This window comes from Oryza glaberrima, chromosome 1 (assembly GCF_000147395.1).
Source record: "Oryza glaberrima chromosome 1, OglaRS2, whole genome shotgun sequence".
In the NCBI taxonomy this organism is placed as follows: domain Eukaryota; kingdom Viridiplantae; phylum Streptophyta; class Magnoliopsida; order Poales; family Poaceae; genus Oryza; species Oryza glaberrima.
The window spans coordinates 22,844,908-22,866,468 of record NC_068326.1 but is presented as its reverse complement, the minus strand read 5'-3'; the positions used below and the strand labels follow the sequence as shown (position 1 = coordinate 22,866,468).

The 21,561-nt window shown below is 43.2% G+C and overlaps 3 protein-coding genes, 1 long non-coding RNA gene and 1 pseudogene across 9 annotated transcripts; 2 read left to right on the top strand and 3 right to left on the bottom strand.

The window, feature by feature from the left end:
• Window positions 1-1,109: 1,109 nt before the first annotated feature.
• Window positions 1,110-4,835, top strand: LOC127758060 (cytochrome P450 CYP72A616-like). Its single transcript, XM_052283683.1, has 5 exons — window positions 1,110-1,541; window positions 2,185-2,405; window positions 2,500-2,744; window positions 3,393-3,771; window positions 4,180-4,835. Exons 1-5 carry the CDS (start codon window positions 1,241-1,243, stop codon window positions 4,603-4,605), a joined length of 1,572 nt encoding a protein of 523 aa, XP_052139643.1. The 5' UTR covers window positions 1,110-1,240; the 3' UTR covers window positions 4,606-4,835.
• Window positions 4,836-6,618: 1,783 nt separating this feature from the next.
• On the bottom strand, window positions 6,619-10,494 carry LOC127760432 (cytochrome P450 CYP72A616-like). Of its 4 annotated transcripts, XM_052284689.1 has the most exons (7): window positions 10,090-10,494; window positions 9,799-9,868; window positions 9,352-9,706; window positions 8,921-9,144; window positions 8,390-8,637; window positions 7,345-7,732; window positions 6,619-7,245 (listed from the first exon to the last, which is right to left on the bottom strand). In XM_052284689.1, the coding sequence occupies exons 3-7, from the start codon at window positions 9,689-9,691 to the stop codon at window positions 6,814-6,816; spliced, it is 1,632 nt and encodes a 543-aa protein (XP_052140649.1). In that variant the 5' UTR covers window positions 9,692-9,706; window positions 9,799-9,868; window positions 10,090-10,494; the 3' UTR covers window positions 6,619-6,813. The 4 variants fall into 4 exon arrangements, with proteins under 4 accessions (XP_052140649.1, XP_052140650.1, XP_052140651.1 ...); XM_052284690.1 differs by lacking the exon at window positions 9,799-9,868; XM_052284691.1 differs by lacking the exon at window positions 9,799-9,868 and having other exon boundaries at window positions 10,097-10,494.
• Window positions 10,495-12,634: 2,140 nt separating this feature from the next.
• LOC127760687 (uncharacterized) lies at window positions 12,635-13,918 on the bottom strand. Of its 2 annotated transcripts, none has more exons than XR_008015120.1 (3): window positions 13,706-13,918; window positions 13,454-13,583; window positions 12,635-12,811 (listed from the first exon to the last, which is right to left on the bottom strand). It is a non-coding gene; the product is annotated as an uncharacterized LOC127760687 (long non-coding RNA). The 2 variants fall into 2 exon arrangements; XR_008015121.1 differs by having other exon boundaries at window positions 12,635-12,793.
• A 1,016-nt stretch (window positions 13,919-14,934) lies between these two features.
• Window positions 14,935-18,407, top strand: LOC127759950 (transcription factor bHLH144-like). Of its 2 annotated transcripts, none has more exons than XM_052284161.1 (4): window positions 14,935-15,242; window positions 15,782-15,902; window positions 15,993-16,182; window positions 16,852-18,407. In XM_052284161.1, the coding sequence occupies exon 4, from the start codon at window positions 17,134-17,136 to the stop codon at window positions 17,869-17,871; it is 738 nt and encodes a 245-aa protein (XP_052140121.1). In that variant the 5' UTR covers window positions 14,935-15,242; window positions 15,782-15,902; window positions 15,993-16,182; window positions 16,852-17,133; the 3' UTR covers window positions 17,872-18,407. The 2 variants fall into 2 exon arrangements, with proteins under 2 accessions (XP_052140121.1, XP_052140122.1); XM_052284162.1 differs by having other exon boundaries at window positions 15,779-15,902.
• A 2,080-nt stretch (window positions 18,408-20,487) lies between these two features.
• On the bottom strand, window positions 20,488-21,265 carry LOC127781461 (probable carboxylesterase 2; annotated as a pseudogene).
• Window positions 21,266-21,561: the final 296 nt, after the last annotated feature.

Genomic DNA, 21,561 nt, shown 5'->3' with positions numbered 1-21,561 from the left:
TTGACGTGGTAAAATAACACTATTACGTAAACATAGGAACAGTTTTATCCTCCCACACCAGCTAGGATAACGTGGCAAGACAACACTACCATGCCAGCAAGATCGGCTAATAAAATAATATTATCACACCATTTTGACATACATGACAATGTTGTTTTGTAAGGCAACCTAGCTAGTGTGACCAAAAGGTTCAGATTTTAAAAATAAGTCTTTAAAAAGTTTGTTTTAAAATAAAAAAAGACTTAAAAAAAGAAAAAAAAAGTTCTGTGGACCATTAGTTTGGCTCTCCGTAAAGCTACGGATTATAAGTTTTAACAATTTTGGATTTTTAGTTTTGATTTTAAAGAGTAACTTATCTTTTTTACTCTCTTTGTCTAAAAGAATAATTTTTTAAGCTTATCTAGGTTCATAGTTAAAAAGTATTATGTTTAGGTTTAGTTAAAGATACTCTTTTAAACAGCCAAAGCAAGATAATGTTGGATGAAAAGTGGAGTAGATAAGAAAATTACATAATGAAGGATTGTAATAGGTAGGAAAGAGTATATTGGTGGAGCTGTTTATATTTTAGGAAAAATCTTAAAGGTAAAAAAAATGTTATATTTTGATAATAACTTATACTGATATTGATTACTCCCTCCATCCCTAAATATAAGGGATTTTGGTTGGATGTGACACATCCTAGTACAACGTCACATCCAACCCAAATCTTTTATATTTAGAGACGGAGGGAGTACAAAAATGGTGTTAATCCTTTTCTATGCACGAATGCTTTACTTAGAGCCTAAGCATCTTGATTTCAGCTCTATGCTTGATACTACTACGGAGAAAACAACGCATGTTTAAACTAGGGTTTGCAAAACTATAGGATTATCGTGCGGTTATCACCGTTATTATATGTAGTAACCTTATCAACTTCTGAAACCATAGTAAATCTGGCGGTAACCGTGTAGTCTAAAACAGTTTAGTAAAACCTGGTGTAGACTCTAGTACGGAGAAGTACTACCAGATGTCGTGGGAGATTTTTTTTTTCTTGTGTAATCTTGGAACGTGTCATCCCACCTATCCTACATATTTAAAGGCCACACATCACCGTCGAGATCATCAACAATATCGGCTATACGGTTTCGCGGATCACCTGTGGTCCTGTGCAGCCGTACCGTACGCCTCTGCTTTCCTCTCACCCCACCGCGCCACCGGCGAGCGGCCCGCGAGGGAGGAGGCGCTGCCGCCGCCTCTGCTGATGCTGATGATGCTAGGGGCGGCCTCCCAGTGGATCCTGGCCGCCGCCGCGGCGGCGGCCGTGGCGGCGCTGCTGTGGCTGGCCGTGTCGACGCTGGAGTGGGCCTGGTGGACGCCGCGGCGGCTGGAGCGCGCCCTCCGGGCGCAGGGCATCCGGGGCAACCGGTACCGCCTCTTCACCGGCGACGTGCCGGAGAACGTCCGGCTCAACCGGGAGGCCCGGAAGAAGCCGCTGCCGCTCGGCTGCCACGACATCATCCCGCGCGTGCTGCCGATGTTCAGCAAAGCCGTTGAGGAGCACGGTATAGTCCTCTCCCTCCAGCGAATTTCCAGTTTTAATACGAAACAGTACTGAGCTAACATCTGATGGTACATAAAAGGCTAATCGGAGTTGAGATCGTGCTTGCAGATTAGCTTCGGATTTTACCCTTTTAGGAAACAGTAAAGTTCTTCTAATTTTCAAATAGAGATCTTACCGCTTCTTGTTCCAATATACTCCCTTCGTTTCGAAATGTTTGACACCGTTGACTTTTTAGCACATGTTTGACCGTTCGTCTTATTCAAAATTTTTTTGTGAGATATGTAAAATTATATGCCTACATAAAAATATATTTAACAATGAATCAAATGATAGAAAAATAATTAATAATTACTTAAATTTTTTGAATAAGACAAACGGTCAAACATGTGATAAAAAGTCAACGGCGTCAAACATTTCGAAACGGAGGGAGTATGTTCTTAATATTTTGGGGGAAAAACATTTGAAGTTGATGTAAAACAAAATGTTGAGGATGTATGTTCATGTGGAATAATCATGTGCATATGGTTGACAAGAGCTACTGTCTAATTGGAATGTGCGCTTTGATTAAGATTGTCACCTACACATGTTGGGTATAGTTTTCAGTCTCCTTGCACCTTTTAATGGGATTGAAAACGTAACTGCAGGGAAACCATCATTCACTTGGTTTGGCCCAACGCCAAGAGTGATGATTTCAGACCCTGAATCAATAAGGGAAGTTATGTCTAATAAGTTTGGCCACTATGGCAAACCAAAGCCTACCCGTCTCGGAAAGTTGCTAGCCTCCGGAGTTGTAAGCTATGAAGGCGAGAAATGGGCAAAGCACCGGAGAATTCTGAATCCTGCCTTTCACCACGAGAAAATAAAGGTGAAATTCATTTTATCACTTTTGGATTGCAGCATTCCATATTTCTTATTGGGTAATGTACCAAAGTTGGCTAACAATGTTGTCTCGTTCACAGCGGATGCTGCCAGTTTTTTCTAACTGCTGCACGGAAATGGTTACAAGATGGGAGAATTCAATGTCTATTGAAGGAATGTCAGAGGTAGATGTTTGGCCTGAGTTCCAAAATCTTACAGGAGATGTCATATCAAAGACAGCATTCGGTAGCAGCTATGAGGAAGGAAGGAGAATTTTTCAGCTGCAAGCAGAGTCAGCCGAACGCATAATACTAGCCTTTCGGACAATTTTTATACCAGGATATTGGTTTGTTCTTTCTTCTTACACTATAAAAGAAATCATTTGGACATGCATATCAAATATCTTACGAACAATCCTATGAGTAATATAATATCTTTATTTAGTACTTATGTGATATATTACAGTTGCCGAAAACCGTTGTCAAAAATGCTCCTCTGAGGATTGTGAAATTAAAGTATAACCTTCAGTCATGTTTTTAGATACAGGGGAAAACAATAATATGCTGAAAAATCATTCAGAATATGGCAGTCATTGCCAGTTGACATGTGAGCCAAGAGTCAGACAAAAAGATATATTCGATCTTTGGTTTAGAAGAAAATTTTGCAGTCTGAGCACATGCAAGTTTTCAGATAATAGAAAACACACACTGATGAGAACAAAATGCAGTTTTTCATTTCTTTTGTTTGATGAATTAGTTCTTTAACAGTCCTTTTAGAAATGTATCAATGGTACGACAATTATGACTTGGAATATACCAAAATATGGTACATCCTCTAAGTACTTCGGTACTACTTCGGAAAGTAGAACTAATAATACATATCAGTGCAATTTGAATGATTGCAAGAAGAGTCTACGTATACATTTTTTTAGACTAAGCTAAATTTATACAGTAGCAATTGAGAATTTACTCTTGCATGATTGAAAATTTTACAGGTTCTTACCAACTAAAAACAACAGAAGGTTGAGAGAAATTGAAAGAGAGGTCAGCAAACTTCTACGAGGAATAATTGGAAAGAGAGAGCGGGCTATTAAAAATGGTGAAACCAGTAATGGTGACTTGTTGGGCTTATTGGTGGAGTCAAATATGAGGGAGTCAAATGGGAAAGCAGAACTAGGAATGACTACGGACGAAATTATTGAGGAATGCAAGCTATTTTATTTTGCAGGAATGGAGACAACATCAGTATTGCTCACTTGGACATTAATTGTGCTAAGTATGCACCCAGAGTGGCAAGAGCGAGCAAGAGAAGAAGTGCTACACCACTTTGGAAGAACCACACCAGACTATGATAGCTTAAGTCGTCTGAAGATTGTAAGTATAAGATGAACACTGTTCTCTTATTTTGCCAAATATGCAAAATGCAGTCTATTAATTAAGACACTAAGTTTGTACTGGATTTGTTTTGATCAGTTACTTATATAAAATCTGAAAATATTGCGTTGAAATGCTAACTATTTGTCACCAAAAGTAACAGGAGCTTATGCCATGTATTTTCCATATGCTTCTAGAATGTTTTTTTTTCCATACAGTTCAGATGATGTTATTTTAAAGCTTTATCAGTTATCACCGGTAATAAAATTGAGGGGGGGTTGAATTGCCAATATATGTAAGTGAATAAAAGATTCTGATTGTTAGATTAAGCAAGGATTTATTTGAAGCAAATGCGTTTTAATTTCAGATTAATTAACAACAGTCATGATCTCTGTTTTGTTACTGCAGGTAACAATGATTCTGTACGAGGTTCTTAGGTTGTATCCGCCAGTGGTGTTCTTGACCAGACGAACATACAAGGAAATGGAGCTCGGCGGCATCAAATATCCCGCTGAAGTGACCCTTATGTTGCCCATTTTATTTATTCACCATGATCCCGATATTTGGGGAAAAGATGCAGGTGAATTCAATCCAGGGAGGTTTGCTGATGGCATCTCCAACGCAACGAAGTATCAGACCTCTTTCTTTCCATTTGGATGGGGTCCCCGAATCTGCATCGGCCAGAACTTTGCACTATTGGAAGCCAAGATGGCTATCTGTACAATCCTTCAGCGGTTCTCCTTTGAGCTTTCACCATCGTACATCCACGCACCATTCACTGTGATAACTCTCCACCCACAGCATGGTGCACAAATTAAGCTGAAGAAAATCTAACCATGCTGCTCACTTGCTCGGATTGGTCAAGGAGAAACAAGTCAATTTGATAAGTTATATATCTTTCTCTTTTGTAAACAGAGGTAGTCTACAGGTTTCATATTCGAACTAGAAAGATTTTACTTATTGATATACTAGCTTTTATGCAGATAAAAACATGGTGAGTGAAATAATATTCCGAGTTTTTAATACAATACAAGAGTGATTTTTAGGCTCTTGAGGATGTACCATATTTTATAGTGTAAAATTTAATCTCTCTAATACAATGACATATGAAAAATTTGCATTAAAAATTTTAATACCTTTTGGTACCTCTCGAAAACAGTAAAATATATCACAACACAATCATTACATAGCGACACCAGCCATTGTGAAAACAGAGCAGGTCTTCTAGGCACCGGCAGGTATGTCCCACAGGATTTCCACCAAATCTGCGGTTCGCAAGAACAAAACCCCTTCTTTGTGATTGCTTCAAGTCTTCAACCAACTCCGCTGGGCTTCGACAGACAACTCAAAGGTGCGAGTGTTTCGGTCTTTCAAGGTCATCCAACTACCGAGACTACGAGCTGATCATTGTTCGTTACCCATTGTAACGACACAGCTTATCAGCTGTAGGGCAGGCTCCTCTCTTATGGCCAATAACATGAAGAGTTTGCATCTCGCTGGTGCATTATTGTACACCGTTCCCACTCGGGGCCATGAAGAAAATGGAATAAGTAGATGAAGCAGAGTAAAATCCCCTTCCCTAACAACACAATCCGTTGTGCCACCCTAAAGGCCTAAAGTACCCGATTGAATTAGTACTTGGCCCTTTTGAATTAGTACTTGGCAAATCATTTTATATTTTTTTGGAATACGCAAGCAGCACATCATTGTATTAAAAAGAGTAAAGTTTATATAAAAGGAAAACCGAAAAAAAAAACAGGAAGGGGACAGGGTACATGAGATACAAAGAGCTTAGGGCCTAATCTCCAATCAGATTCTGCGAGCGGGGGAACATGCTAGGCGTGGTTAGTTCTGTCATCACCGCATTTGTTAGGCGCCATAGCTCAGCATCAGCAGCCATACCCTTTGCTACTTCGACCTAGGGCTTGTGATGCTGATTGAAAACCCTGTTATTCCTCTCCTTCCAAATCGTCCAGGCAACCAGGGCTGCGATGGTGTCGTATCCCCGTCGGTGAGCCTTGTCAACCTTCATGCGGTTATCACAAAGCCACAAGTGGAAGGATGCTTCATTGAATGGCAGGAAATTGGGCAATCTAATTGCTCTGAGGGCAAACCACCACCATTGCCATGATTCCAGACAAGCGACCAGAAGATTATTGATAGTCTCGTTGCATTGATCATAAAAGACACATCGATCAAGGTGTGGCAAGCCGCGATTGTGGAGCTGATCGGCCATCCAACATCTATTGAGATCCACCAACCACATGAAGTAACGATATCGAGGAGGCGCCAACGACCTCCAAATCGGCTTGTCCTAGAACTGCACCCTTTCCAGTTCCCACAAACAGAGACAGGTAGGCAGAATATGACGAGTATTCCCCTGAAGACTCCCACCACCAGATGAGGGAATCGAGCTCCTTGGAGAGGTCATCCAAGGAGTGGATTGCAGGCCACAGATTGAGATATTCGAGGATTGCCTAGACCCCCAAGGCACTGGTGATGTCCTTTATCCATCTTCTATCTTGTAGTGGCAAATCATTTTCTGGTAGGTTTGGGAGTGTTGTCTTGCCTGAATGGAATACTAAATAGCCTAATAATTCGAGGTACAAACAAATGTATTAAGTAAAAGAATGGTTTAAATGTAATATTTTAAATAACTTATATGTAACTTTAAAAAAAAATCACACCCTTTAAAAAAAATAGAGAACATGTATATTCTTATTCTATTTTATTCTCGGGGAAAGAACACACCTTAACAGTTTAGGATTTAAGAAGACCAGCTGAATACCCGTGATATGGAGTACGGATACTCATACACTTCAACTATGCAAGGAACTGCAGCAGCGGTTGTCAGCAAATAGTGTTCTGCTTTCATATCAGAGATTGAGATTTCAGAGTGCCGGATGCCCGGAACATGGAGCTTCCAGTGTTTATCAGCAAATGTGTTCTGCTTTGATATCAGAGATTCAGAATGCCGGATGCACGGATCTATACAGACGATTTCATTTCATTTCATCTTTTTTTCTTTCCCTAACCCGACGATCAGAGTCGGCGCAGCCTAACCGGAACGCCGTGCTGCGGGTGCAGCGTCAGCACGGTGTAGGGCGCGTGCGCGTACGCCGGCGACAGCTCGAACGCGAAGCGCTGCAGGATCATGCCGAGCGCCACCTTGGCCTCCAGCAGCGCGAAGTTCTGGCCGATGCAGATGCGCGGGCCCCAGCTGAACGGGAAGAACGCGCCGGCGCCGGGGTCCTTGCACGCCCTGGCCACGCCCTCCGCGAACCTCCCCGGGTCGAACTCGCCGGCGTCGTGCCCCCACGCGGCGGCGTCGCGGTGGATGAACAGCACGGGCAGCGACAGCATCACGCCCGCCGGGTACCTGACGCCGCCGAGCTCGATCTCCTTGTACGTGCGGCGGTTCATCATCACCACCGGCGGGTACAGGCGCAGCACCTCGTGCAGCACCATGGTCACCTGCCAAAGATCGGCTCCATCGATCATCAAATCGTGAACATCTTTTGCAGAAAACGGTGCAAAAATTGCGTTACGGGGCAGAGTACGTGCACAACTCACGACTTTCAGGCGGCTAACGCCATTGATATCAGGTTTGTTTCGCCCAAAGACCTGCAGAATCTCCTCCCTGGCGCGATCCTGCCACTCCGGGTGCATGCTCAGGGCAACCATTGTCCAGGTGAGCAGCACGGCGGTTGTCTCCATCCCGGCGAAGTAGAACAGCTTGCATTCGTCGATGATCTCCTCGACGGTCATCCCCTTGCTGGATTTGCCGTCCTCGTCGCTGTAATAATCCATGTTGGATTGTAGGAGCAAGCCGAGCAGATCGTCCTTGCTGGCTTCGCCGTTCTTCGTGGCCTTCTGCCTCTTTTCTATTATGCCTCTTAGAATACTCTTGATCTCTCTGTCTATTGCCTTCATCCTTCTGTTGTTTTCTGTCGGTAAAAGACTGGAGGGAGAGTATTATGTTAGTTCTATCATCTATGGATGAAACGAATAAGTGGATACAAAATGAATTTAGTTTTTTTCTCTACATAAAAGTTGGATATATTCCCGAAACAATGAAAGTTGGACACAAATAATGGCAAATGTAAGGAGCACTTTTTGGTCTTTGGTGGTCCATCCATGTTTTTCTCACAACTATTATGTTGTCCTGTATGTACTTAATTTTCTCTTGATATTGATAAATTCGGCAAAACAAAAACAAAACAAAGAAAGATTAGGAGCACTCTGAACTTTAGGTAGCGTTTTAAATATATACTATGCAGGTAAAAGTTGATGGATGATCCACTCGTTTGTAAAGATAAACTACATATTATATATTATAAAACTAACAAATAACTTAGAATAAGTGGTGTCAACAATGCAGTAAAAGAAAGTTTATTAAGAGCATTTTTAGAAGCGTGAAACAAATAATCCAGTTATAAATTACTACTTCCGTTTCAGGTTATAAGGCTTTCTAGCATTAACATCTATATGAATGTGAGCAATGCTAGAAAGTCTTATGTAGTAATATGAAACGGAGGAAGTATAATCCAACAGATGAGTTGAAAAAAGAAAACGGGGACTGAAACTAAAGATGTTGGGACAGTGATGAGAATCATACGATAAGCCTGGGATGTAATTACTCCGGAAAGATTGAACAAGGCGTTCAGCTTGCTCGGCCTGAAGTAGGAAAATTTGTCTGCCTTCGTGGTGTCTGACACCAAATGCTGCTCTTGAAATAACATCTCCTGATAAATTCTGAAAATCTGGCCAAATGTCCAGCTCGGCTTTTCCAACAGAAGCAGCAACCGCATTCTCCCATCTGCCAATTAGTTCGCTACAAGATGCGGAGAATGCTGGCAACATCCGCTGCAATTAGTTCCAAGGGAATATATAAGTCAGGGAAAGGGGAAAAATACCAGGAAAGTAAGTGTAACCAAATTGATCTCCAGTTCTAATATGTTTAGTTCGACCTGTTTAGTGACTGCAAAGAATGCAGGCATTCATCAGATTAATTTAACTTCTGATCAAATAGCTAGGCTAAGCGATCGTCTTACTAAATGATAATTCTTACACATGAAATCCTGAATACTAAATACAGTAGTCAGGTCTCATATTCACGAATTCTTTCAGTAAATCCTAGTAATAATACCTTTAGCTTTTCTGCATGAAAGGCTGGATTCATAATCCTCCTATGTTTGACCCATTTTTCACCATGAAGGATCACAAGCCCACCAACGAGTAACTTAGAAAGCCGAGTGGCCAGCTTTGTCTTCTCAAAGTGACCAAATTTGTTCGATAGAACTTCACGGACCAAGTCCGGATCAGTGATTGTAACCCTTGGCATTGGCCCGAACCATGTAAAAGAAACCCTACCTGCATTTTCATGCGCACAGAGATCAGAACATGGTACAAAGACACTGAAAAAAACAAGATAATTGATGATCAAATAGTGGCATTTCTAGATCAACTGTACGATGAACTTAAAGTTGCATAACAACAATCAAATCTTGGATGTGTTCGCCGAAAAACAAAACAAAACAAAAGAAAACAAATATTGCAGAAGTAGAGCGAGTACAGTACCGTGTTCCTCCAAGGCACGGTGAAGCAGAGGCGCGACGCGCGGGATGAAGTCGTGGGGCCGGTCCATGGGCACGGGCTTGGAGCGGGCCGCCGTGACGAGCCGCAGGTCCTCGGTGAGGTCGCCATGGAGGAAGCGGTACTGGGTGCCCCTCAGGCCCTGGGCCCTGAGGGCCCGTTCCATCCGCCGCGGGGCCAGCCAGGCCCACTCCAGCATCTGCGCGGCCCAGACCAGCAGCAGCGCGGCCACCGCGCCGCCGAGCAGGCTCCACGGCGAGGCCTCGCCGAATGGTAGCGCCGCGCCGGTGCCGGTGCCGGTGCCGATGCCGATGCCGATGCCCATTGCTTCTTTTTCTCTCTGCATGTACCGAGCAAAGCAAATGTGTTGTTGAAGCAAACGGGACGGAGAGATCAGTACGTGTGTGCAGAGTGCAGTGAAGATATACTAACCAATTACTAACAAAGTAACAATCAATGATTGCCTTCTCCTGTTCTCCAACACTAAAAAGAAAATGATATCCTAAAACCAAAACCGGAAATTAGTGACCATCCTGTCCCACAGAATAACTCCGAAACCCTATCTGATACTACTGACGTCACTGATTACGGTAGTGAATCACTCCACGTGACGGCGCCACGTAGCCGGAGGTGAGGTGAGGTCACAGCGCGACCTCCGCCGCATTGCCACGGTGGAGGAATTCAGCAAGACACGTGTGTGCAGTATGCATGCAGATGCAGTACCTGGTACCTTGTACGCGGGCGAGGCGTCGCCGGCGTCGGCGTGGTCGACGGTGCTCAGGTTGGAGATCAACGCAGGGGGAGGCCGAGACCGGCCGAACGAGCAGGCGGGGAGGCTGGGGGCTGCCAGCCGGTGAGCGTTTGGGAGAAAAGGCGAATGGCGCCGGCGCCGCCGGAGAGATGGGAAGAAATTAAGATGGGGGGAGGATTTGGAAGGATCTCAAACAGAAAAGACGTGGCTAACATAGGTGTATCTCTTGCAGGAGCGGGACAACGACATGGGGAGCATGGGCGCCTTTTCCCCTGCGCATGTCGACGCGACGCAAGCGGGGGTTCACGCATCTTGGCGTGGTTCTACGTGCCTCGGGCGGTGGTACACGGCTGGCGCTTTGAATGGAGGAGAGGATGTATGGTTGCAAATCCCGGAGATACCGCACCGCGCGATAGGGCCGGAGGAAGGAGAAGCTGATCCAAAGACAGACCCCCCAAAATGTTCAGTCATCAGTGGACCTGGAACGGAAAACATCTTCCGGCCCATCAAACACCCCATGTTGATGCACACAGGCTATAACCAACGAGGCCCATGGATACGTAAGGCTTAGCTGAAGTTTTGATTTCTGGGCTAATCCTTCTGCTTCAGACGTTCTGATTTCTCAAGCTGACGCTCGAACATTGTGTTTTTTTCTTTTAAGAAAAGAACATTTGTGTCATTTTACTTTTTTTTAAAAAATACATACAGAGATGGGCATGTCGCCTACGTGGCACCGTCCCACCACCATTACACTGTCCTCCACCTCACTCATTGCACTCACAGTCGTCGTCCATCTGACCCTTCCCTCCAAAAAAAGGTCGGCTATGACCCTATCCAAGAGCTACTGGTGCCGTCCTCGAAAAGCCAACAAGAGAGTGGAGGTAGCGGCACCCCCAAGAAGAGTGCATGAGGAAGACGAGGCTATGTCTTTTTTAGGAGTTCACCGCCTATGCCTATTCATAATCTTGTCTTCTTTGGTTGTTTCTTCAACTTCATGCTTAGGTTAATGGATGGATGGGGCAACTGGCAGAGGAGGCACAATGTGTGGGGACCGGAAGAATATGACTTGCTTGGTTCTATGCGATACCTTCACGTACATTTTTTTGTTGGTACCAGGCTTGATGTGCAACAACTGGCCTCGATACCTTGTGGGTATTAGGTATGATACCAGTATCATAGGTACCAGGTCTGGTACCCAAAGCATCGAATCTGATACCTCAGGTATCAACTTTGGCTCCTGACAAGCGTGGTGATCGGATGCGGACATGCGGTAGGCATGAGAGAATGCATGGTAAGAAATGCGAACACGTGGGTGTGTAGGGGAGCGGTTGATGGGGGTAAAGACCCGTCATGATAATCTATCCCATTAAGAAACGTGATATCAGGGGCTAGCACTCTTTTTTTTTAATTGAGAAACATAGTTTATATGAGCACCCATGAAATTCTGGACCTACATATTTTGATATTAATGAAGTTATCATGAGCGACTCGCTGCCAACGTGTGCATCGCCTACGACTAAAACAATAATAACTGTAAGTACACTTGTGGACATTACTTCACTTTTAGAAGACTTAATGTTTGTCGGAGTGCGAAACTCCTCTAGAGGAGAAGCAAGGCACTCCCCCTATATGAATTCGTCTAGGATATAAGTTTTGAGCTCGGGTCCTAATCACACATGAAAATGAGCACAAACAAGTATATAGGTTCCTAGTTCAAAAATCAACCTCAAGGGCAAATTCGATGCATTTTTAAACAAAAACAAATTTAAAACAGTAAGTTCGATCGAAATTTTGTTGAAATCTCAGTTTTCAACGTTTTGCGGGGTTCCAAATTAATCAATGATAGCGTGAACCGATCAGAGCAACCCAAAGCATCTTTACCAGTAATCAGGCCTCCAAAACCTATTCACGCATATGCTCTCCCTGCAGCCTCCAAGGGCGATTGATATGGATTTATCTGGACTGTTAATCACAAAAGTCTGCATCATCAGCATGCGCATCGCCTATATACGCACCTACTGACCTGACCTGCAACCTAGGCATGCCCGGGCCTCATTTTTCTATCCGCGACGAATCGCGCATGCGTTCCCTGCAGATGACAGCGATCTCCCCTCTCCTCCTCCTTGACGAAAAAACACCGCGGCCGGGGGCGAGACCGGGAGAGGGGGGGTTTTCAGTTCACCGGAGTCAAACACCGGATCAGCAAAGGAAATAAAGTTTGGTGCCATGTCGCTCTCGGCAAAGGAAACGCTTGCCTCCTGGAAGGCACGCCTGCCACTTCGAGATCAATTTTTAAAAAAGGTGTTAGACTACGACTTATACGCTGTCTACGCATGTCATGTATGAACAGGTTAATTTTTCTTCATAGAAATTTTACAACAAAGTCGCCTCGCGTACTCTCACCGGTAAAAGAGAAGACCAGCTCTAGCAGGGTAAGCGTGTTTTCTGTGTTATCAATGGACTTGCTCTAGATCAATCTCAACTTTAAGAGGACAAAAAACAGCATATGGCTGCGGTAATATCATAGTATCATATAGGAGTATTACATCATGCAGGTGTCTTAGCTTTCTTATTTGTTGTTACATGACCTTGCTTATGTCGACACTTCAGTCTGTTATGTCGACACTTTGGTCTAAACACATCCTGTGTACTGTACAGCGGCGACCGTCCTCCCCCCTTATATGTCAATAACACCTTAAATAACAGTACATGTGAAAAAAGAAAGTTTACAACATAAAAGAAAAGAAAAACAAATACTCCATTTGTTTGCAAATATTTGTTTGTTTGGACTAAAACCAGCATTTTTTAAGTTTAAGATAAAAAGTCGGCAGAAAAATTAAAAGGGGTGAGCTCCTATATAACAAATGTATTTTTAACTATTATATTTGAAGTAAATAGCTTTAAAAGTATATTGCAGACTATTAAGAAAGTAATTTTGGTTACATAATTATATAACCTAAAAAATTTTGTTGAGTACAGTAATCAGTTTAAGTCAAACTAAAAAAATATTTACGAGGAAGGGAGTACAAATTAAAATAAAATATGCAGCAATAAACATGAAAGCCCCAAAAAGAAAGTCTTGAAAAAATGTCTCAAATCAAACTTTAAAGCTCTGAACATCAATATCTTATAAACATCTAGGCTATGGTCAGTGAAAATATGGATGACAATGTTAGAAATCTAGTTATTATTCAGCATATTTTAATCCAAAAATTATAGCATAATAAATATGACATGTATGCAGGCGAGTAATCCAAAGCTGGTGCTAACATTAACATGCTAACAGAGACAATAGCATCTAGACATATGTTTAACACCAGAGTGAGGAGAACATACCCGCAGAACGCTCTGGATTCAGAGGTTGTGGTGTTGATGTTGTCGTTCCGGTTGAGCAGTTGCCGTTCCCTCCATTGCTATTCCTGTCACAGTTGTCGTTGACGTCGTTTTCGATACTGATCGACATGATCTGGAGGTTAATGTAGAGGAAGCATATATGACTTGATGCCGAGGAAGTAGTGCTGATGTGAAGCAGAGGAAGAAGTAGAGCAGTCGCGCGAAGAACACGCTCCCAAAAATTTTATCGCCCACCTAACTGTGCATGTACTCTGTTGGACGGAATTCCGGAGGTCTACTCGTCTCAAATACCCGTACACGCAAGTACTCAGAACTAGGAAACAACCATAGGAGCACATAAGCAGAGGAGGTGTCTTACACAAGAAGAACCAAAAACTGAGGTAGATAGAACCGAGAGAGAGCTCTCTATCTACCTAGAGGTGGAAGATAACGCAAGAGAAACATTACTACGTTAATCTCGATTGATTGCACTTTAGGCCTCGTCTGTTACTGAAGTAATGAATCATGCCGGTTATGCTTTTACTCATAAAAACAAAACGGCTGAAAACGAGCAGCCCGTCCGAACCCGCCGCTTTGACGCCCTGGCTGGCTTGGCTTGGCTCGAGCGCACGCGTGTGACATTCCCACCACCATCTCAACCTTCTCTAGTAGTCTATTTAAGTTAAGATCATTTTTCATTGGTTTTTAATGTGGTATTAATCTCTTAATATTAATTGTGAGCCCTTGAAATTACAAGAATTAATTTGGGCCTATCCCATTTAATTCTAATAGATAAGATGGAGATACATAAATAAAGAAAAAACAATTTATATGTAAAACATTTTATATGTGTATTATCAGTTTAAAAGTCAAGGCTAAAAACTATAATATGGTGAAAATAATTCAAAAATCCTATTGTAGAATTGTGTTTTATATTAAATATTTAGTTGTGTCCGATAAGTAAGGCTTAGATTGGATGTGCAAAATTATATGCGTAGATTTATCTTGAATAGTACTTTTATGGTGCTATAAATTATATGTAGATTTTAAATAGTTTGTAATAATAATATGTGGTGAAAGTTTTATTTTAAATACCATGTTATATAAGTATCAAAAAAGGAGTTGAAAAATGTGTGGTAAGGCTCATGCTCGTAACTTGGCTAGATAACTGTTCCAAGTGTTTGATACTTTGATTGCTCCTAGTATTAATCTAATACACTCCTCACCACCTGCAAAATACAGTCAAAACGCTAGTGATGATCTCCTAATGGCCCGATTAGTCGTCACAGGTCAACCATTTGGCACCTTATTATGTAATTTCCAGATATTCTTTTACCCCCAAATTCCAAGTAGTAACAGAGAAAGAGGGGCAAAGCTAGTACAAATTACAAAAGCAATAGCACTTGAGAGAAAAAGAAGGGGAGAAAAAGTAAACACACATCCACCCAGCTAGTGCTTAACCCCATTGTGTGTATGGATTCAGTGCAGCAGCTGCAGGCCAAGCAGGCAGCACAGCACTACACATACAAGGCACACACATCCCATGCTACTAGTGCTGTTGCCCTTTTGCTCCTGTTGTCTTCTCCGCTCCTGTCGTCTCCTCTCCTCCCCCCCAAATCCCCCTCCTTTTTCTTGGTGCTGCTGCTGCTGCACGAAGCCACGAGCGCCTCGCCACCTCGGGATCGCCTCCAAGATCCGATTTTGATCGCCCCGCCGCCGACGAATTCGTCGAGACCCGCCCTCGCCGTACCTGCCCAACGGTGCTCGATTTGGTTGTAGCCTTCTGGTTCTGGTACTTGGCTCCATGGACCTATCTTTGATCTTATTATGATTCTTATTACGGTTTTAATCTTCTATATATATCGGTTGTGGCTTGTAATTAGGGGAATAGGGGGATCGTATTAGAACAGTGAAAGTTTGGAAAAATTTTCCATGGTTTGTGTGTGCTTACCAATCAAGGAGGCAGTTGGAGCCAAGCCTGTTGTTTTCTTGATTGGACACTAAAAGCCGGTTCTTGCTTTTAACTGTGTTGGAGTTTTATTAAGGATGTTTTCTGTTGGTATTTAATGAAGTCGATTTGGTATTCAACAGTAACTTAAACACTAATCACGATCCACTTATCTAATCTCGTGTAGAACTCTGCTCCCCAGCTCTGGGAATTAGTTTTCCCACGAGAACAAATATATAGTTGAAGGTAGCACGAATGGATTGGGTCTACCAATACCACCAAACAGATGACATGCTTGAAGTTGTATATACTAGTTAGCACTGTATTTTCTCTATCCTTCTGTTGGTATTTTTACGTGTTGATAACAAATTCACAATCAGCAGGATTGCAGGAATATAACAAAATTTAAGCACTGAGCAGCAGTATGCCTTGGACCCCTTTGTACTCGACTTATTACAGCAGCCGAAAGTCTGTTCACCTTGCTGTGTTTTTCCGTGTGATTGTGTATGTCTCTTGATCTCCTGAAACCTTTCATATTCATGATAATAGAATCTCATAATTCTCACTGAATTTTTAATTTTCCATGCATTGCAGGTGAGGCGGTCACATTTACAGGAGAATCCTTTTCCTTTGTGGTTCTTTGTTCTTGACGACATTGGGTGTGTAAAAATTGAGAATGTATGTTAAGGTTGAACTTAAGAGATTCCGCATTGTGAAGGAGGTGGGAACAATAGTAATGAATGTTAGGATCTTTGCTTATTACCAGTTGATGCAAGTGTGCCAGGTGAGATATTTATTTGTTGACCTAAAGAATCCTGTTTCCAAAATGATTCATAGCTGTTGCTAAACAAAAAATGAGAATCAGGTGTCATTTTTCATGGAAACATTCTTGGTACTTTGTTTGGGATTTTCACAATAATCTCGTATAGTGAAAAGTACCACCCATCAACTATCTACACCTATGTAACTGTTTGAGATCTTTCTATTATAGCATAGCTAATTAATTTAGTTGGGTTTTGGAATGCATATTGTATAGGTGATCTGGTCATGTTCTCATTGTTAACCTGTAATCCTGGACCGTGTAGTGCTATTGCAGATGAAATTTAAAATGATGTGGGGTTTCAGTCTCTTCCCTTCCCTGTCCCTCCCCCAGTGACCCTGATATTCTTGAGTTATGCTAGAAAGTTTTGATTGATCAATCATTATTTCTTTTCATGAAATTGAATGGTGTTATCGATAAATGATTATTTGATTACCATAAATAGATATTTTGTTGTTTTGTCCTCAAGACTTTTTACATGATTTGCTAATGCATACCTGAATCAAATAATACATATACTTATCAGTTCACTTTATTTTTTAGTATAAATTTATTAAGTTATTCAGGCATCTTTGTATACCTTATTTTACTATGTGTCTCTTCTGTATTTTAACAAAATATTCTAAATTGCAGGCTGAGTACTTCCGTCAGTTGCTTAAGCCTGTCACGTAGTCCAAATACAGGAGTCGAGATTAGTCACTTTATCTGCTATTTATCTTTCGTCTGGTATAAAGTCGCAACAACAAAAGCAGTGCATTCATGATGGCTACCTTGTGGTAGGGTGTTTAGTCTCTTGTTGTTGCGAGTCGCAAACATATTGTAGAATTCTCGTTGTTTTTGGGTAGTGTAGCTACTACATCAGATCAGGTAGAGTCTGTACTTAAGTGCGTTCTGTCCAGTATCAGCCATTGACTCATGCAGAGGGATCCAACAGCATTCACTGGAAACCCTTCCTTTGCTTATGGACATGAAGCAGATGGTTATATCGCAAATGGACCCTTGGGTGGTCAGTGCAACTACAGGGTTCCTGTTTCACCTGCCTTTGGTGCCCCTTCAGGCATGACCAGTCCTCAACTCCGAACCTCACTCGGTGGATTTGAGTTTCAGCCTTCCAAGGTATGCCCCAGAAACTTCATCATCTTTGATCAAACTGATGACAAAGGGCGCATCATGTGTCATCCTGCATTGGTGAGCAAGCTAAACCCTTCAGCCACCAATGCTTTCCCTTCCTATCCCGAGGCAATTTGCAGAAGTTCCGGCCAAGATAACGGAAACCTGGAAGAAGTTTCCTCATCTTTCAAGGAGGATACAAGAGAGATTGATGCACTGCTAAGCTCTGATGAAGAAAGCGATGAAGATGATGTCAAGAGTACTGGGCGTACTCCGGACCGCTTCGAGAGTGATTCCCTTGATTCATCTTCACCACCAAGGTCTAGGAAAATGCATCATTCTTCTAGCCAGAGTTCAGTCTTCCATGGATCCATGGACACTGTTACTCATGAGAGGATGAGAAATATGGTCACAGTTCTTAGGGGAATAATCCCTGGTGGAGACCAATTGGATACAGCCTCTGTCATTGAAGAAGCTGTTAGATACCTGAAGTTTCTCAAGATGGAGGCGAAGAAACTTGGCGTGGAGGTTTCGGATAACTAGAACTGGCAACTGGTACAGTGGCGATACTAAAGCTCACACATAAATAAAATCTGAAGGCATCAATGTGTGTATATATGGTCTTTGGTAAGGCCCTTATCATCATTGTTACTTGATTGACTTTGTGTGGGTGTGGAAGGCAAGGCAGGCAGCCAGCTTTTGCTTCTTTCTGCAGGCCTCAAAAGAGGTATTGTTTGTGGGATTCTGATGCTTGATGTCTGGTAGCATGGTGTTGCTGCGCTGTGAGCTTTCCCTCCCTCATCATGGTGTGGCACTATGGTTAGATCGTCAGATGAAGTTCTGGATGATGCATTATGTTTTCAGGCTTACCTTTGCCTTTTGTGACTTAAGCACCTCAGCTCTACCTATCCTATGGTCAGATCACCGTGCTTTGCTCTTTTTCAAGCTCTGCTTATATTTGTTGCACTACTTAAATAATGTACATACTTGGCTTGTTAAATTGTAGTATTGTGTACCGAACAAGATCATGTCATTGTGAACTAAATTACGATATGAAATAATGTACTTTGGATTTATCATACTATTTGTCAAGAGGAATCTGTCTCATTTTATTTGCTTTGGAAATGATGATGATGATGGTTCTCACCATCGAATTAAGCAAAGGGAGATGATTGTGATGATGGTGTCCAAGAGATAGCACGACATTTGTGCATTCATTTATTCCCTGTGCTTTTTTCTGAAAGCTATGAAAGCGAATCGGGCATTGGCACAAACGTGCAATCTTTTGCAAAGGCCAATTATGTTGAACTAAAGGTTGGTGTTTCCCATGCTTTTGCCTTCAGTTGGCTTGGCTATTGAAATGGAAGAAGTTTGTTCAACATTGCCATGCAGAAAATATTCTTATAGTATATCAGTATATGTATGCGTGTTGTGTGTATGCATATATAGTGGCATATGTTCAGTAATCGAAAAAAGAAAGATGTGTGTGTTCCTAAAATAGTGGACATAGCCCCTATCAAGAAAAAAAAGAAGTGGATATAGCTTTCATATGAATGTCTTCTTGTTTCAATTTTGAACTTTTTGTCGAGTAAGCGTGCATAATATTTTTTTTTCCTTAAAATGAGGCTTGAATTTTTGTTAAGGTTATTTATCATAGAAGGAAGCCATTGTTACCATATACCAGTGGTTCTAATTCAAAGTTTTACAAACTGAGGGATGGACTATTAGAAAAGAGAAAATTCCTTATATATCTCTAAAATATTTAGCCGATATATTCCAGAGTTTTGCTCACTCTTGTATGCCTTTCACTTTTGACTTTATTCTTTTTCATACCATTTCTGTCAATTGACTATTAGTTGACCGTTTAATGTGTGAACAAGTTGGTTATACCATTGGACATGAAGGAACGTGGAAATTTATTGGCATCCATCGTTGGAAATATTATGGTAATTTAGTATGTGACTAATATTCTTTAACTTTGTCGTATAACGGATTATTATATGTGGAAAAAATATTATGTATTAAAAAAATGCATGTGTGACATTTTTCAATATGTAAACGTAACAGTTAGTTTCTATTCGAAAATATATAATAAGTAGAATAATAAATATTGAAATTTTTTTGCCATTATATAAAAGATAAAAAAAACTTGCCACTAATAAAACCCCACACAAAGACGCGAATATTAGGGAATAACCTAATATCAAATAATTAGAAAAGGTGAGACTTCAAACCCAAATCGACTAGCGCAAGAGCTGCCTGAAGGCCCTAGGTGTTTCTCAATAAAACCCCACACAACAAAATCATAAATATAGTAGTCTCATAGAACAAACTCCTGCACACTTCCAATAATATACTTTACAGATTTCTATATTCATTTCATAACTATGGACAAATTTAGCCTTTTCATAGCTATTACCTAGTCAGCTAATAGACAACTGGCGAAATGGGCATAAAGTAGATCAAAACCAAATTCGAGGCCATAAAGTGAGCGAGCAAAACTCAGAAATATATAAGAGATCTTCTGGAATTTAGGAGCCATAAAAGAAATTTTCTCATCAGAAAATGAGGTCACACCATGCTCTTGGTTTGTACGCCCTGCTTGGAGTTCCCTGAGAAACATGTTCCCTTTTTCATCACTTCCTCATCTTTCTTTACCCATTTCATTTCGGTTTATTACTATATCTCACAAGGGCTTAAGGTCGCTGCAACCTCATGATTGACGTTGACATTTGTAATCTTGAGTTGGTGTCGGGCCCAGCTGGCCTACTCTTCAGCTTCCTATAGACTTCTACACGACGAGCAAGCCTAACATCCTAATTCGTTTTACAGCTTACAAGCCCGTTTATCGGCCCACAAGTTTTGTCACGTTGCTTACTGGCTTAACCTGCCACATTTAGGAAAAAGTACACCGAAGGTCCCTCAACTTATCATCGGGATAAAAAACGTCCTCGAACCGCAAAATCTGATATGCGGGGTCCCTTAACTATACAAAACCGGTCACCCGAGGTCCTTCGGTGGTTTTGACCCTAGTTTTGGTCTATGTGGCGGCGGAGTCAGTGTGGGACCCACGTGGGCCCCACATTTCAGGTGTCCACGTCACCTCTCTCTTTCCCCTTTCTTTTTTCTCTTCTTTTTTTACTTCTCGTTCCTTGCTAATCACCCACCCGCGCGCTTGCCCGCCTGCCGCCACCGCCGCTCCGCGCGCTCGCACGCCGCCTTCGTCGGCCGCCGCTTGCTCGCTCGCCGTGACCAGCGCGAAGCTGATGTCACCGCCACCGTGTACGCGCGGCCGCGCCACCGTAGCGTGTTCCCCTCGGCCACGCACACCATCACCTTCTCGCATACCAGGTTCTCCAGCCCCGGCGCCCCCGCCGCGGTCGGGTTCATCTGGGGGTCATCCGCGCCGTCCGCCGCGTCAGGGCACACGAACTCCCATAGCCCCTTCTGCTCCCCCTGCCGCCGCCTCGCCGCCGATGGGCTCCTTGCCCCAGAACCACAGGTGGATCATCACAATGCCCTTTAGGCGGCACGGGAGGTGTTGGCTGGTCAGGCCGTGGCACATGGCAAGGTGATGGTAGATGTTGCCGCCGGCGCTGTCGCCCGCGAGGAAGACGCGGGAGAGGGGGCCGTGCGCAACGAGCCACGGGTCGGTGACGGAGAGCACCTAGGCGAGTGCTGCGGTGGAGTCCTCGTACGCGGCCGGGAGCGGGTGCTCCAGGGTGAGGCGGTAGCAACGGAGACGGCGACGGCAGGGGCAGGCGGCGGCGAGGTCGTTGAGGCAGCGGCGATATCCGGGCGCCGCAGCCGACCCGATCACAAACCCCCCGCCATGGATGTAGACCACCACGGGGAGTCTCTTGTCTCCGGAGGCGGGCGGTGGGAGGTAGAGCCGCACGAAGGAGGAGGCGGAGAGGTGCACGTCCCTGGACACCATGACTCTTGCAGCATGCAATCCATATGGCTCGCGACGAGGTGCTCGGCATGGTGGTCGAGATCCAGGAGCGGCACGACGCGCCTCCACCTCCAGATGTCGACGTTGACCGCTGCCTGCCGCCTCCATTGCCTCTCCACCCGCGGCTCTGCCCTCACCACCCCACGTATCCTCGCTCACCTCACCGCCGCCAGAGTCCATGCCGGTGAGCTCGCAAAAGCACCGCCTCCTTCCTTTGCGCCCTCGGTCGGAGCAGCCGCCACAGCGTCGGCCATCGCCGGCAACCGGACCTCCTCTCC

What these genes read in the sequence shown, in the direction of transcription:
- LOC127759950 (XM_052284161.1), top strand. Translation starts at nt 17,134, where the DNA reads ATGCAGAGGGATCCAACAGCATTCACTGGAAACCCTTCCTTTGCTTAT.
- LOC127758060 (XM_052283683.1), top strand. Translation starts at nt 1,241, where the DNA reads ATGCTGATGATGCTAGGGGCGGCCTCCCAGTGGATCCTGGCCGCCGCC. An exon ending in CAAAGCCGTTGAGGAGCACG is followed by an intron (nt 1,542 to 2,184) that starts GTATAGTCCTCT and finishes ACGTAACTGCAG; the next exon opens with GGAAACCATCATTCACTTGG. An exon ending in ATTTTTATACCAGGATATTG is followed by an intron (nt 2,745 to 3,392) that starts GTTTGTTCTTTC and finishes AAAATTTTACAG; the next exon opens with GTTCTTACCAACTAAAAACA.
- LOC127760432 (XM_052284688.1), bottom strand. Translation starts at nt 9,712, where the DNA reads ATGCAGAGAGAAAAAGAAGCAATGGGCATCGGCATCGGCATCGGCACC. An exon ending in AATTACATCCCAGGCTTATC is followed by an intron (nt 7,733 to 8,389) that starts GTATGATTCTCA and finishes CTCTCCCTCCAG; the next exon opens with TCTTTTACCGACAGAAAACA. An exon ending in GCGTTAGCCGCCTGAAAGTC is followed by an intron (nt 7,246 to 7,344) that starts GTGAGTTGTGCA and finishes GATCTTTGGCAG; the next exon opens with GTGACCATGGTGCTGCACGA.